This window comes from Anolis carolinensis, chromosome 3, assembly GCF_035594765.1.
Source record: "Anolis carolinensis isolate JA03-04 chromosome 3, rAnoCar3.1.pri, whole genome shotgun sequence".
In the NCBI taxonomy this organism is placed as follows: domain Eukaryota; kingdom Metazoa; phylum Chordata; class Lepidosauria; order Squamata; family Dactyloidae; genus Anolis; species Anolis carolinensis.
Window position 1 is genome coordinate 102,596,003 of NC_085843.1, and position 14,633 is coordinate 102,610,635.

The window sequence follows — 14,633 nt, forward strand, 5'->3', positions numbered from 1 at the left end:
ATCATTATCCGAGTAACTGCATTCTGTTAACTAATTTGTGTGTTCCATACAGGCTAGAAGTGCATGGACTGTTTCAGTTTTCTTTTCGTTTGCATGACTTCTTTTCAATCTGCATGACTTGAGATTGTCTCAAGTACATGGCAAGTATCTAAATTTAAAAAACAACAAGAAAACCATAAAAATATCCTACATACATCCACATAATATAGAAAACTGCAGTATCAATTACACATGTGGAGGAGAAAACAAGAGAGAAAACATTTCTTCTCTAAAATATCCACAATGATTTAACCTCCATCCCTCTCTCCCCAGAATATCCCAGCTTACATATAAAGTATTCAGTTTTGTCACTGACATACTTACATTTTAAAGGACTATGGGCAACTGTAATAATATATATTTGTAGTTAAGAATGTGTATGAGTTCTCTACCCAATTATTATGAGTGGAAATATATTCATTTTCTTGAAAATAGCCAAGTTGCTTACAATTTAAGACCAAAAAGTTTTTACCATTTCTCATGTCCATCTAAAGCAAACTAGCAGAAACAGAAAATTGAGAGGTAGCATTCCATTCTTTTCATGATTTTGTGTGTGTGTGTGTGTCAGGAGCAACCTGAGAAACTGCAAGTTGCTTTTGCAGTGAGAGAATTAGCCGCCTGCAAGGACGTTGCCCAGGGGACGCCCAAATGTTTTACCATCCTGTGGAAGGCTTCTCTCATGTCCCTGTATGGGAAGATAGAGCTGACAGACAGGAGCTCACCCTGCTCCCCGGATTCCAATTGCCGACCTTTCGGTCAGCAGTCCTGCTGGCACAAGGGTTTAACCCATTGCGCCACTGGGGGTTCATGTATTCTTTTCTTCTTTTATGATATGAAATCTCATAGCAAACTAACAGAATAAGCAATTCATGTATGATTTCTCATTCAAAAGGTGAACAATTATACAAAGTAATTGGTGAATTGTTCCCATACATTTTAGAGGAATAGGTCCTATACATTTACTGATTGACTGATTGATTGATTGATTGATTGGATTTATATTTATGTCTCCCCAAAAAAGGACTCAGATTCTGTTTATTGATTTCTTACATTCTCTTTCTTTCTTCATTTCATTAGAATAAAATATTTCCAATACAATATCTCTACACTAACAGCATTAAAGTATGGATAACTCTAAATTTCTAAGACAACACAATGGCAAACTTCAAATTCTTCCTTCAAACTTTTACAGAACAATGATACTATTATTGCACTTATGACATCACCTTAACCACCATATTCTATTTAGACCAGACCAGACCAGACCTTCCTGCCCTGTCTCTCACCTATATCCCCATCAATCTGACATAACATTTAACAACAGTGAAGTCTTCCAAAACCTACTCAGGAATGAGTCATGGCCATCTATTCCAACAGAGTGGGAATACCTAAATTGCAGGGTATCTGTTTCATTTTACTAAGGCAATTCTGTCCACTTTACTACACTTACTATGCTAAGTTTAAATAGCTTTCAACTTTTTTTCATTCTAAATCTGATGGGGACAATGTGAGCTCTGACATTCATTCAACAATAAATTAATAAGATTAAATAAATCTCCCAATTCTACATAAAAGTGCAGACAATTCATAAATTTTAAAAATGCATATAAGTAGATGACCAGTATGTAATTAAAACTATTCCCTTTCTTCAATTTTATTAGATTAGAATGTAAATCAATACAGTTAGTATGTTGTGAAGTAGTTTGTTAAATTCTGTAAACACATCCATTATCATCATGATCTTTCCAATTTATTGACTGATATAATTTCTGTAAGGGAGATTAATATTATCTTTATGAGATTGCAAATGAGATGAGAGAAAATGAATGTTTTTTAACATTACTATGCATTCACTGTTAAGCTATGACTCAGGGCAATGGTTCATGACATTTGCCACTCCAGGGCTCCTACTCTTTGGACTGCTTTGGACAACTCTAGTAGTTCCTATTTTGTGCTACAGGGAAAATAAATATTCCTTCATAGTATTCCGTTTATATTCAAAATGTTGTAGATTATTTCTTTTGTGGAGAAAAAAACATGTAGATTTCCTGGGCAAAAAACATTATTTCCTGGTCCAGCAATTTATTTTTCTCTGCCTAATAATTCCTTTGTAACAATTCAGCATATCAAATAGCATGAAAAAAATGCACAAAATTTTAACTGGTCTATTATTCTTTCCAGAGGGATTTCCTCTAGTTCAGCCTAGGATCAAATAATGATGAGCATCTTTCCCACCATTAATGCTTACCTGCATTAGATCTTGCCTTTCTCTTTCACCCATACAGATAGCCTTCCTGATGCTTCGAAGCTCATTCATTATTGCTTGGGCTTCATCCAATTTATAATTCATGTGAGCATCTGATATCTTACGGTCAATCCTTTTATATAAACATAAAGCAAAAAGATTTTTCACTTTAGGAAATACAAGCAGCCCCTCAGTTACAAACATCCAACTTACAAACCACTCATAGTTAAGAAAGGGGGTGAGACAACGGAAAGTGAGAGAATTATACCTCAGGAAGGAAAAATCACTGGTGAGAGAGCTATCTTGGAGAAAAGGTATCTGCACTGAAGCTTTATCACCAATCCTTGTTTCTACAACAAGCCATTTATATATATGGCTGGTGTTATACTTAAAATGTACTTGTTCCAACTTACAAACAATTTCAAACCTACAGGGACTGCCTGTAGTCAGTTTCAAATCAATTTTGACACTTAAGGTCAGAATGAGTGAGTTTTTCTTTTATTGAAGCCATCAGCTGGAGCCCTAGGTGGCTTTGTTCAGTGATAGGAAAGGCCATCTTTTCCCACCTTCTACCACCGTCTTCCCCTTACTTTATCTCTTTGACATCTGAATAATATGAGCCCAAATACAGTATGTGTCCGTCAGGCAAAAGATTTTCCAAAAGATTTGTGGCCTGGATGGAAAAAGGAGCAGTAGATGGGAAACAAGACATGCTAGCCTCCTATGTTGAAGCGTGGGCAAAGAAGACAATTTAAAAGCTGTCGAGGACTGCTTTATGAAAATGCAGCTATAATCATAGTGAAATGAACTAGACCTTGTATAAATGCTATACCCCTAACAAAACTGTTAAAAATGTAACTGTTACATGTAGCATTTTGGCTAAGGCACAAAAATTATTGCACTATTGAATGACTTGCTAACTTTTTTGTATCTATACTACTATGAATAAAGCAGTATACAGTAGAGTCTCACTTATTCAACATAAATGGGCCGACAGAACGTTGGATAAGTGAAAATGTTGGATAACAAGGATTAAGGAAAAGCCTGTTAAACATTAGATTACATTATGATTTTACAAATTAAACACCAAAACATCATGTTTTACGGAGCCCCCGGTGGCGTAGTGAATTAAAGCCTTGTGACTTCAAGGTTGGGTTGCTGAACTGAAAGCTGCCAGGTTCAAATCCCACCCAGGGAGAGCGCGGATGAGCTCCCTCTATCAGCTCCAGCTCCATGCGGGGACATGAGAGAAGCTTCCCACAAGGATGATAAAAACATCAAAAACATCCAGGCATCCACTGGGCAACGTCCTTGCAGACGGCCAATTCTCTCACACCAGAAGTAACTTGAAGTTTCACAAGTCGCTCCTGACACACACAAAAAAAATCATGTTTTACAACAAATCGACAGAAAAAGCAGTTCAGTACACAGTAACGTTATGTAGTAATTACTGTATTTACGAATTTAGCACCAAAATATCGCAATGTATTGAAAACATTGACTACAAAAACATTGACTACTAAAAGGCCGACTGCGTTGGATAATACAGAACGTTGGATAAGTGGAGGTTGGATAAGCGAGACTCTACTGTAGTGATTATCCTGCAGGGTTTCAACTCACTCTTGCAATGTCTCTACTCCTTTCTCTTTGTACTGTAGTTCTTGCTTCATCTGTGTCAATTCTCGTTTTAACCTAGAAAGCTTGAGAGAGAAATACAGTTTTGAAAACTATGCACCAACACACTTAACTGCTGCAATTCACTGTTCATACTTTATGCTATAATTCAGTTCCCAGGTTATGGTACGGAGCTTCCCAGATGTGTTTAGCTCCCTAACATGAAACTTACTGTATACAGAAATTGCACACAAGATATAAATAATACATTTGATTGCATACACACATTGAAAAAACTTAAAGCTATCTCTGGCTTTAGTGGACTTTTTAGACATTAAATTGTTCATGAAAACACAATTGTTTCTCAAAAATTGCATGATATATAATGGCTCTGTGTGTTTCCTACTTCAATGTTTACCAAGCTTTTTAATAAGAGGAATTACCATTGAGATCACTACATTAAACTCTTCCAGTTGTTGGTCGCTTCTAAATACCTATCTTTTGTAATACAATACAACTAATATATTTATTTATTCCAATCGGCTAGATTGCATAGAAACATAAAAATAATAGTCTTTCCCCACAAGATTTATTAATATGTTCATCACATCAGATGGCATTTCATTATTTACTAGAGGAAGTACATCACTTTCAGGAAATGTTTAGCACATCTCAGAGTACATTCCTCTCATAGTGCTTAAGCAAGAGCAGAATGTGCCCACATTATTTTAATATTTTTCATACCATCCATAGTGTTGACATGGATTGGATTAAGGCTCTTGCACAAGGTCTGATGGATGACTGGCATATATATTTGGCGTTGCACTGTGTTAAATCTTTTATATATTGTATTTTACTATGTTATTTAACTATTTTAATTGTTGTATATTATGATATACTGGTAGTGATCCTGCCAGTTGTGTTAGCCGCCCTGAGTCCCCTCGGGGAGAAGGGTGGGGTAGAAATATCGTAAATAAATAAATAAATAAATACCATAGAAACACAGCTCCACACTAATGATAAAGGAGCCACAGAGAAAGAGTTGGTATCAATATGGAGTATATATTTAAAAGGCAAAGATCCTAGGTTCATTTTTTAGCAAATCCAGATAGAACCTGAGAGCTGCTGCGTGATACCAAAATATAATTCCAAACTCAAACTTTTAAAAATGGCTAATATATTTATTGTTAAGGTTATATCATTTTTTGCAAGATAAATAAATAAATAACATGATCTGGTAGACACAAAAATTATGCAACTTTTCCTAACAGAGCATTTCAGGAAAACCAATATTATTGTGCCAGTTGTAGCTAATATTCCTAATTAGTTGCCTCAACAGATAAGACAGAAAAACATTTGGTTTGAAGTATAAGCGAGATTTACTCACTCTGTCCCGTCGACTTGCTATTTCTGCTTTGATCTGACATGGATCATATTTGGTATTGGTTGAAAATCCTGAAAATGCTGAAAAAATGGAAAATGTCAAAATGTTGAAATTAAAGTCTAGAGGACGCTTGCAGTGTGTATTATATTTAGTCTTTTTCATAGGAACCTCTTATTCTAAAGCTAAGGTAGTGGATTAGAATCAAGCTGCTAATGCATCACAATAATTTCTTAGTCCCTCCAAGACTCCAAAACTTTTTATAATTTAGATATGGGGAAAAATCTAAAATGTAATTACTTGGAGATTGGCAAAAACAAATTGGAGTGAGTTTGTTTTAGAAACTGAAGAAAAACAACCAAAATTGAAATGATTTTTGTCATATACCAAATATTAGCACCAGAGCTATCCCCAGCTAGAAGACACCCCCCCCCCCAATGAGAAGATGGTTTTAAGCAATGCTGACAGTTAAAAGACTATAGGAATCATAGAATTAAAAGACCTTTTTGTAGGACGCAAGGCCTATCTTCAGATATCTTGATAAACAAATTCAAAACGTAAATAGTGATAACTTTTAATACCATTATCATTCCATTCTAGAAATATGACAGTAATCTGTGTGTGTGTGTGTGTGTGTGTGTGTGTGTAGTGCAGTGTACCATGATCTTGCACTATTTACAAAATCTACAGTATTTACATTTTTATTTATTTGATTGATTTATTATATCTATACCCCATCTTTCTCCCTGAGGGACTCAAGATGACTAACAATCATATACTTTGATCAATTTGAAACAAAGCAAATACACAATTAAAAAACATTACATAGTAATATCTGTCTGGTTAAAAATACAATTAAAACAATAGATGTTGGGTTAAAACTACAGTGAAAGACTATCTTAAGCAAGGATATTATTGTTTCAATAGCATAAAATCTGGCATGCATTACCATGCAGATCAATTTTAATAATCCCAAAGGAATGCATACCCAATTCATAAATATATAGGATAAAAACTATACTGTCCAAGAATCAAAAAATTCTGGGAAGAAACACTGGAGTAGGTAGGTCAAATGAACAATGAGACTCTGCACCTCAAAAGTCCTGTATTGATTTTATCAATCTTTTTAAAAAGAATGAAAAGTTACCAACTAAAGAACTTATCTGAATATTTCTGGGTACAGGAAAAATTGTGTGTTTATGGAAACCATTACAGATTCTATTAATAAGAAGATAACTACACAGGGTATTGATACTGTTGCTGTCACAAAAGCTGACATACAAAATGAAAGGCTAGGAGACAAATCTGAAGCAATCTGGACACTGAACTTTGGTCTCTAGTCACAGTCCAAGTCTAAGGCCACTACATTATGTAGAATCTGATTAATCATAATACTGTTTCATCATGGCTACACAATTGATCAATTTATCATTCCTGTATGCAAAATAATATCTACCCTTGGAAAATATTTCATTCAGTGATACAATAATATAAAGGGGAAAGGGGAAACATTACTGTAACAAGATTCAAACATTTATCTGTGTATTTTTATTCAGGTTTACTTAATAAAAATACATTGGCAAAAATATAAAAACTAAAGTTTTACGAGAATCGAGTGAAACACAGAATCTTCAATCAAAGGTAATCATCAGCCAGAACTGAATCAGATACGTTGAGTATACAAAGGTTCCCTATAGCATCACCATTAATTTACCCTAGAATGTCTATTTGTTAACATTCTCCATAAAACACCAAGCTCTGAACATGGCTCACCAGATGAGGTTTCCTAAAAGAAGAGTGGCGCCAGTATTATTGGTGCAGGCTAGAATTGCATTAGACTTCTCAGCTGAAACACTGCACTATTTTCTTATTTGCACTTTGCTTCTTCTAAGGTATTTCTGAAAGGTATTCAAACCACATGTCTTAATCCTATCTTTGGGCATTGTACAAAGTATTCTGGTAATTTTTAAACTTCTGTCTCTCAGTTAGACGTCAACTGAAACAATTATGAACAGCCCCTTCATGCTCCTTATGCTCCTTTATGCAAATCTATATACAGAACAAGACTGGGCTGAGCAGAAAACACAGTAGCACTCTGCATGACTTTTGTCCAGGTTAGTAGTCTACAAATCCATCTAGAAGCAAAAGCACTTTAAGTTCACAATTTACAATCTTGTCAGGAAAAACACTGTGGTCGACTGTACTATACTTTGCTGCTACGGCTGAACACATGATACTATTTAAGCAAAGTGAGAAATGCATGTACGTTTTCCAAACAAATTATAATATTGTGTTTAATACTGAGATGTTATATTTCAGTATATTATATTATATTTGCACTACAGTCTTATGTTTAACTACACAATATTTTCCAGTATGTTTATAGTGGGCAGATAGTTCTGGTATGCTAAAAGCCATTTCTAGCAAACACACTAAATATAAATAAACATTGTTTCCATTAGCCTGGACCAATTAACAGAATAAATTTTACACAGGTTATCACATGGTAACAATGATTTTCCTCATCTAACTTGGAAGACCATATATTCTTGTCTGGAGCTCCTCACATATGTCCTGTGAAAACTGAAAAGTTGGGGAAAGATACTGGAATGCTATGATTTAATATGGGCAGAAGATGTTGGAAACAAGGAAAACTTGCCAAAATCAAGGACCATCTATGCTCTCCCCTGGCACAAAATGAGGACTCTCAAATCTGTAGAAATAGTACACTTCTGAGAGTTTGCACAATATAGTGGACTGAGAGTTGGCCTACAACTCTGGAGACCAAGGCTCGATTCCTTAGTTGGCTATGGAAACCCACTGGGTGAAATTAGGTGAGTAATACGCTATCTGCTCCAGAAAAACCTAAGATAAGGTCACCATACGTTGGAAAAACTTGAAGGCATGCAATAACAAGTACACTACTAGCTCCAAACCACAAAAGCTGTAGACAAGTGGGAGTAGACAATTTAGCTACCACTGTCATTCCACAAGAATTCATATGGAATACTGGATCACATGTATAATGGATAAAAGTACTATTTAACTTTTTTAGCACACCTTTTGAGTTCTCTCTTTGAGTTCTTCATAAAGCAGGGGGTATACTTTTTTTGGATGAGTGACTCAATAATACAAGATGAAACATAAGGTTCTTCTAGCCATCAACATCCAATTTTACATAACAATTTCACCAAATAGAAATTAAGGGGTAAAGTAACTCTTTGATGTACACCTCTAATAAATACACATGTGAACAGATTCTGAATCATCATGAAAACCATCCCAATTACTTCTAATAAAATGCAATGGTAATTTCTGTTACTTTATAATCTGAGGAATCTGAGAAATCTTCCTTGGCAAAGGATTCAATTTAGGAACAGTTAAGCAGGATTACACATTCCAGTTAATTTAACAGAACAAGCACACTATAAAGTGCAGATATCCAATTGATATATTAATCTATTTAATTATATTCTGAATTCCTTTATTTATCACTTTTAAACTTATTTAGTATGCAATGCTTTTGACAAAAAATAATATAATAAATATTCTGAATCGAAAGCATGTCTGTTACAGTTATTGTTCTTGGAACTACTGAGTGAGATGTGCATACGGTAAATATTTTCATAGCACATGAAAAAAAACTCTGGAAAAAGAAGGCATATTTGACACAATACACTAATAAGGAAATAAATGACTACTGGGGCCCTTCCAGACAGGCCCCAAAATGTGGAGCCTGTCGCGCTTTTACTGGAAGCATACTAACGGCACCTCCGTAAAAGCAAATTAATTAGCTACTTGGTAAGACCCAGATCTTTGGTAAGATGTGGGCTTTACCAGGTGTGGGCCCAGTGTGGATTGGGCCCGGGGACTGCACCATGCTGAAATCCAAATATCGATGAAATTTCAAACATTGTTTAGAATTAAATGTGCTGAAGGTTGTGATCCTAACTGGAACAAGCTCTGAGTCTTCCTGAGGAGATAGGGCAGTATATAAATAAAATTTTATATTATTATTATTATTATTATTATTATTATTATTATTATTATTATTATTATGAATCTCAGAGGTACTTGCTTATGAACAAATATCCATAAGTCAAACAGTTTATTACAAAATGATCCTAAAACTCCATATTTTCAAAAATTACTCTCTATGCTGACATTTTGAAAAGAGTTAATAGCAATCTGAATGTCACAAAGTGTAAGCAAAAGCAGAAGGATTTTTCTGTGCAAATCTCCTGCCGTTTGTAATGCATTTTTCTAGGCTGAAGGACTACAAACTAGCCAATCAAATTAAGGAAAGACAGACCTTGGCTCTTTCATATTTCTGCCAAACAAATAAAGAAGTGTCCTTGTTCAAGACAAGCTCCAAATGCCAGTCTTAAGAGGGCTACTGACAGTTTTGAAAACTATGGGAAAACATTTTATAAAAACAAAATGACTCACATTGTAAAGCATCAATTATAACTAAACTGTTTTCCTGATTCTATTTCTGACATGTTTGGTGCCATTTACATCTCATAAGAGAAGGAACGCAACTTCCTTTGAAAATGTGCAGAAACAACAGGACACATACACGAAGGAGACAAAGGGAACAGACGTGCTGTTAGACTGGTCTTACAGATTTTTCAACATCTTGCCTATTAATGCGAATATATTTCTCAAATTACAGCAAATAATGAATAGCCCTTTTAAATATAAATAAAATCTGCATTCTGAATGGTATGTAGCCTTTTATTTCAGAGCCTTTCTCTTTTGTCTTAATCCACCCAGAACACTATCAAATTCTGCACGGCGTACATAAATACGAGGGGATTCTTGGTGCTGCTCTGGGTCTTGCACTTTTGGCCTTTTAGTATTATGTTGCCTGTAGACAGACCTTAAAATGTAACCTTCAGGTTCACTTCATTATCAGATACTCTATGGCTCCAAGCCATTGATGAACATGGGAAAGAGGGAGAAATATATGAAAATAAAAGATATTGACCTGTGTTTGTTAAATTAGAACCACACATCCCTGCAATGCAGAATTGCCTTCTACTTAAAATCCCAATTAGAGTGAAGACTTCTATGTTAGAAGCATGCTGTTAAACTAAGTAAAATAAACAACTTCTGCACTTATACATTTTCCCTACCAGCATAACACACAAACCAAGCCTGGCAACCCATGTTCACCAAAATTGCATGATTCAAGTTCGCCAGAGCTGGATCTCACTGAATCACTAAGGAATATTTACTTCATCTCCAATTTATTTTTATTGAACTATCATAATGTTCTGAATTCCACAGAATTAATAAAAAATGAGTTTTTTTTAATGTGTGATGGCATTTAAAACAAGTTTTCACTTCAAGTTGTCATGGAAAGTGGGGAACCCCATGCTGGGAAAAAGATGGGATATAAATTAGGTAAGTGAATACAAATAAATAACAAAAGGGCTTGTCTGTAGTGAACTACAAAAACAAAGCAATAAATCCTTTAAAATAAGTAGCTGCCTGAAGCAGCTCTTTATTCAGCAAAAATATATTGAGGAATGTGTGTCTCTGCATAACATTTGCATAGCCCTTCATTCTGCAAGACTGTTCAGGCAAACAAAAAAAATAGTATTCTGCTACCAAAAAAGATGAAACATTGGCTTTTTTTAAAAAAATGCAGCATAACTAAAATAATAAAGATTTCAGTATCTACCTAAATAACAATCAAAATGAAAATACTGTACGTCTTATATCAGTTTTAGCAAACCATATATTTTAATGTTTTATACGGAGACCCCAGAACCCCCTACAGTTGGTCAATCTGGCTGGGACTTCTGGGAGCTCAAGTCCAGCACATCTGGAGGACCAAAGATTCTGTTTGCTTTACATACTGCAGAGCTCTTGGATGAGTGACAGCGCTCCAAATAAACACAACAGGGGCAAAGTCTCACATTCCAACTCTACACAATATGCATAGAGCCCTTTAAAGAAATGATAGTCTCAACAACTATCTGCTTTGTGGGGAAAAGAGGAAAAGCAGAAAAAAATCCAATTCCCCAAATTTTGGGTTTTTTTTTTTTTAAAGGTGATCTACAATCCCAGTTGCAAAGCCTGGGGAAGGGATCAGGCAGGAAAATTGTGATCCTACAAAGATCATTTGCCTGTGTAGTTCTTCATGCTGCTATGAATACAGATGTGGAAGTCTGGGCTATTTGAAAAGGAAAAGTAAACTTACAGCTGGCATAAGAGCGGCTGTCATCCTCACACATTTTATGCAGTTGCTGGTATTCTTCTTGTGCCAGCTCAAAACGCTGCTGCTTGATTTGGTAAATTTCCTTTTTGGCATTAAGTGCTTCTTGCGCAACAATTAAATATTCCTTTAACATGCGCTCCTGCTCTCTTCTCCATTGCTCTCTTGGATCCTCAATTTGTGTGAGCTCTGATGAGAAAAAATTATATAATACATTAAGTGGTGAAAATAAGCAGACATATCTAACAAAAAATGCCACATTAACTACTGTATATACTCGAGTATAAGCCTAGTTTTTCAGCCCCTTTTTTAAGACTGAAAACGCCCCCCTCGGCTTATACTCGGGTGAGGGTCTTGGTTGGCTTATATTTGGGTCAGCTTATACTCGAGAATATATGGTACATTTATTATTTTTCTCTATTGTTGTTGCTACTATTACATTTATTTTACTCTATTTTTATTATTATTATTAATACATTTATTATTTCACTCTGATCTTATTATTATTATTATTATTATTATTATTATTATTATTATTACATTTATTATTTTACTCTATTTATTACTACATGTATCATTTTACTCTATTATTATTGGAAAGGATACATAAGCACATTTACATTGAAGATGAGAATAATGATTCGATCAAAGTTGGACAGTCTTGTCTTAAATTTGAGCTTTATGTAAATATTCATTGAACCTACTGATGCCTCAATTAATGTAATTTTATTGGTGTCTATTTTTATTTCTGAAATTTATCACCCTTGGCTTATACTGGAGTCAATGTTTTCCCAGGTTTTTTTGTAGTAAAATTAGGTGCCTCGGCTTATATTCGGGTCGGCTTATACTCAAGTATATACGGTGTATCAATTTTCTGTCAAAAATATAACAAATTTCCAGATCCTTCAGTGAATGATAAGATACATACTTTACAACCAGTTACATTTTAATTACTTACTTAATTAAAATATGACTGATTGTAAAGTATGTATCTTATCATTCACTGAAGGATTTCAGAGAAACACGACTCCTTGTTTTTCAGCAAATGGGCCAGGGAAACTAAGCTCTAGTCTAACGTTGCAAGTTTAAGCCTTAAACTCCTTTTTCTACTTACCCAATACATATGTAAAGAAATTACTTAGGTATCTGGGTCACAAGAAATTTGCATCTACTGAAGAATAACTACCAAGAAAGATGGAAGGAGATTAGGAAAGAACTGATAGGCTGGAGACACTTAAATTTATCATTATTGGGTAGAATTGCAACTGTAAAAATGAATTTGCTTCCCAAAATGTTATTTTTATTTCAAAATCTACCAATTATAAGGAATATGAACATTTTTAATGAATGGAGAAAAGAAATAATGAAATTTATATGGAATAATAAAAAAAACCCAGAATTAAATTTGTGACAATGATAGACTCGAAAAAAAGGGGTGGCTTCGGCCTCCCAGATTTGAAATGATATTATGAATCTTGTGTTTCATTATAGATCAAAGACTGGGTAAATCTCACAAATATTAAAACATAATAAAGGATGGCACTCGTACTTGTGGTATGGGAGGACAAAATTAGAGAAAAATTTTGGTAATCATTTTATTCAGTCATCATTAATTAAAGTATGGGAGAAATATAAAAGAAATTTACACACTAAAGCACCAATGTACGTTTCGCCTTTGAAGGCAAATCAAAGGAAACTGCTAGGATGGATCAAATGGCCAACCTATAAAGACATTTTGGTAAAAAGAGATGGAATATTTCAAGTAAAAACACAAAAGGAAATATCAAATCAATTTCGGAATGTTTCATGGTTTCAGTTAAGACAAATTAAGAAATATTTTAATATAGATCAAAAAATTTGATTTCAGAGAAAAAGGAATTCTGGGATGTGGTGCTATCTATGGAGAGAAAAGTTATATCTAAAATCTATGAGAAATTGAATGAATGGGCAACGGAAACAGAGGAGATCAAAAGCACAATGATCAGTTGGGCTAGAAACATTGGAAGAAACATTAATTTAAATTAATGGGAACAAATTTGGACTAAACGTTTAAAATATACATATGCAACTGATTTAAAAGAAAATTCGCTTAAGATGATTCATAAGTGGTATATTACACCAAAAAAAATAGGCATAATGTATAAAAATGCAGATTAAAAATGTCGGAAGTGCAAATTACATGAAGGTTCGTATTATCACATGTGGTGGACATGTGGAAAAACAGGTGAATTTTGGAGATTAATACACACTGAATGTAAAAAAATATTTTAAAAAGACTTCCCAATGAAACCTGAAATTTATCTCTTAGTTATGTTTGATTTTGACTTTTTTGGCGACTTGAACACAGACAAGTTATTTACATTTTTTACGATGGCTGCTCGAATGGTGTTTGCCAAGTTTTGGAAACAAGACGTAATCCCCACTAAGATACAATGGATAGATAAAATTATGGAAATAAAAGACATGGACAAACTGACATACATGTTAAAACAGAGTAATGGAAAAGGAATTAAGATGGCTGATTGGACAATGTTTGAGAGTTATATAAAGACAAATGTAATATAAACGAAAGAAAACAGGAAGAATAGACTTTAGAAGATAGAAGAAAACTTTTTTTTTGAGATGTATAGAAACTGGAGAATTCTGGGATAAAGGAAAATGAACGGAAATCAATTATTTTATTTTTCTCTTTTTTCTCTTTTTTCTCCCCCCCCCCCCCCAATATATTTTATATACACATTTTCCCCCTGTGTGGGGGGGGGGGGGGAGTGGGTAGGGAGGGAGATTGGGGGCTCTCTTGTTCTTTTTCTTTGCTTTCCTATCAGAATATGTTCCCACTCCTTCGATGTACACGTTTAGAAAACTGCAATAAAAATCATTTTAAAAAAAGAAATTGGTATACAGTATTTAGTTTATTTTCAATTCAGTTAAGTTTTTCAGTTGTTACACAGCTTCTTTCATTGGGGCTTAAGGAGAAGGGCATCTAACCATTTGGTCTTCACAACCACAGACAGCTAGGACAGATGAAGTTGTGGATGCTGCCACTAATGACAAATCAGTAACAGTAGCATCCAAGCCATGCTGTAAGTAGGCAGTTCTACATTCAAAGTGTTTTTCAAATTTATCAC

General features: G+C 34.4%; 1 protein-coding gene across 3 annotated transcripts in view; it reads right to left on the bottom strand.

Annotated features, from left to right (window-relative positions):
- The window catches only part of wwc3 (WWC family member 3), an 84,613-nt gene that overhangs the window by 36,103 nt on the left and 33,877 nt on the right, over positions 1 to 14,633 (bottom strand). For 2 of the 3 annotated variants that reach the window (XM_062977252.1, XM_008107201.2), the window contains exons 3-6: positions 11,491 to 11,694; positions 5,286 to 5,362; positions 3,905 to 3,984; positions 2,288 to 2,417 (exon numbers count right to left, since the gene is read on the bottom strand). In XM_062977252.1, coding sequence (XP_062833322.1) covers positions 2,288 to 2,417; positions 3,905 to 3,984; positions 5,286 to 5,362; positions 11,491 to 11,694 — 491 coding nt within the window. The remainder of the gene's footprint in view (positions 1 to 2,287; positions 2,418 to 3,904; positions 3,985 to 5,285; positions 5,363 to 11,490; positions 11,695 to 14,633) is intronic. The other variant, XM_062977253.1, reaches the window with a different exon arrangement.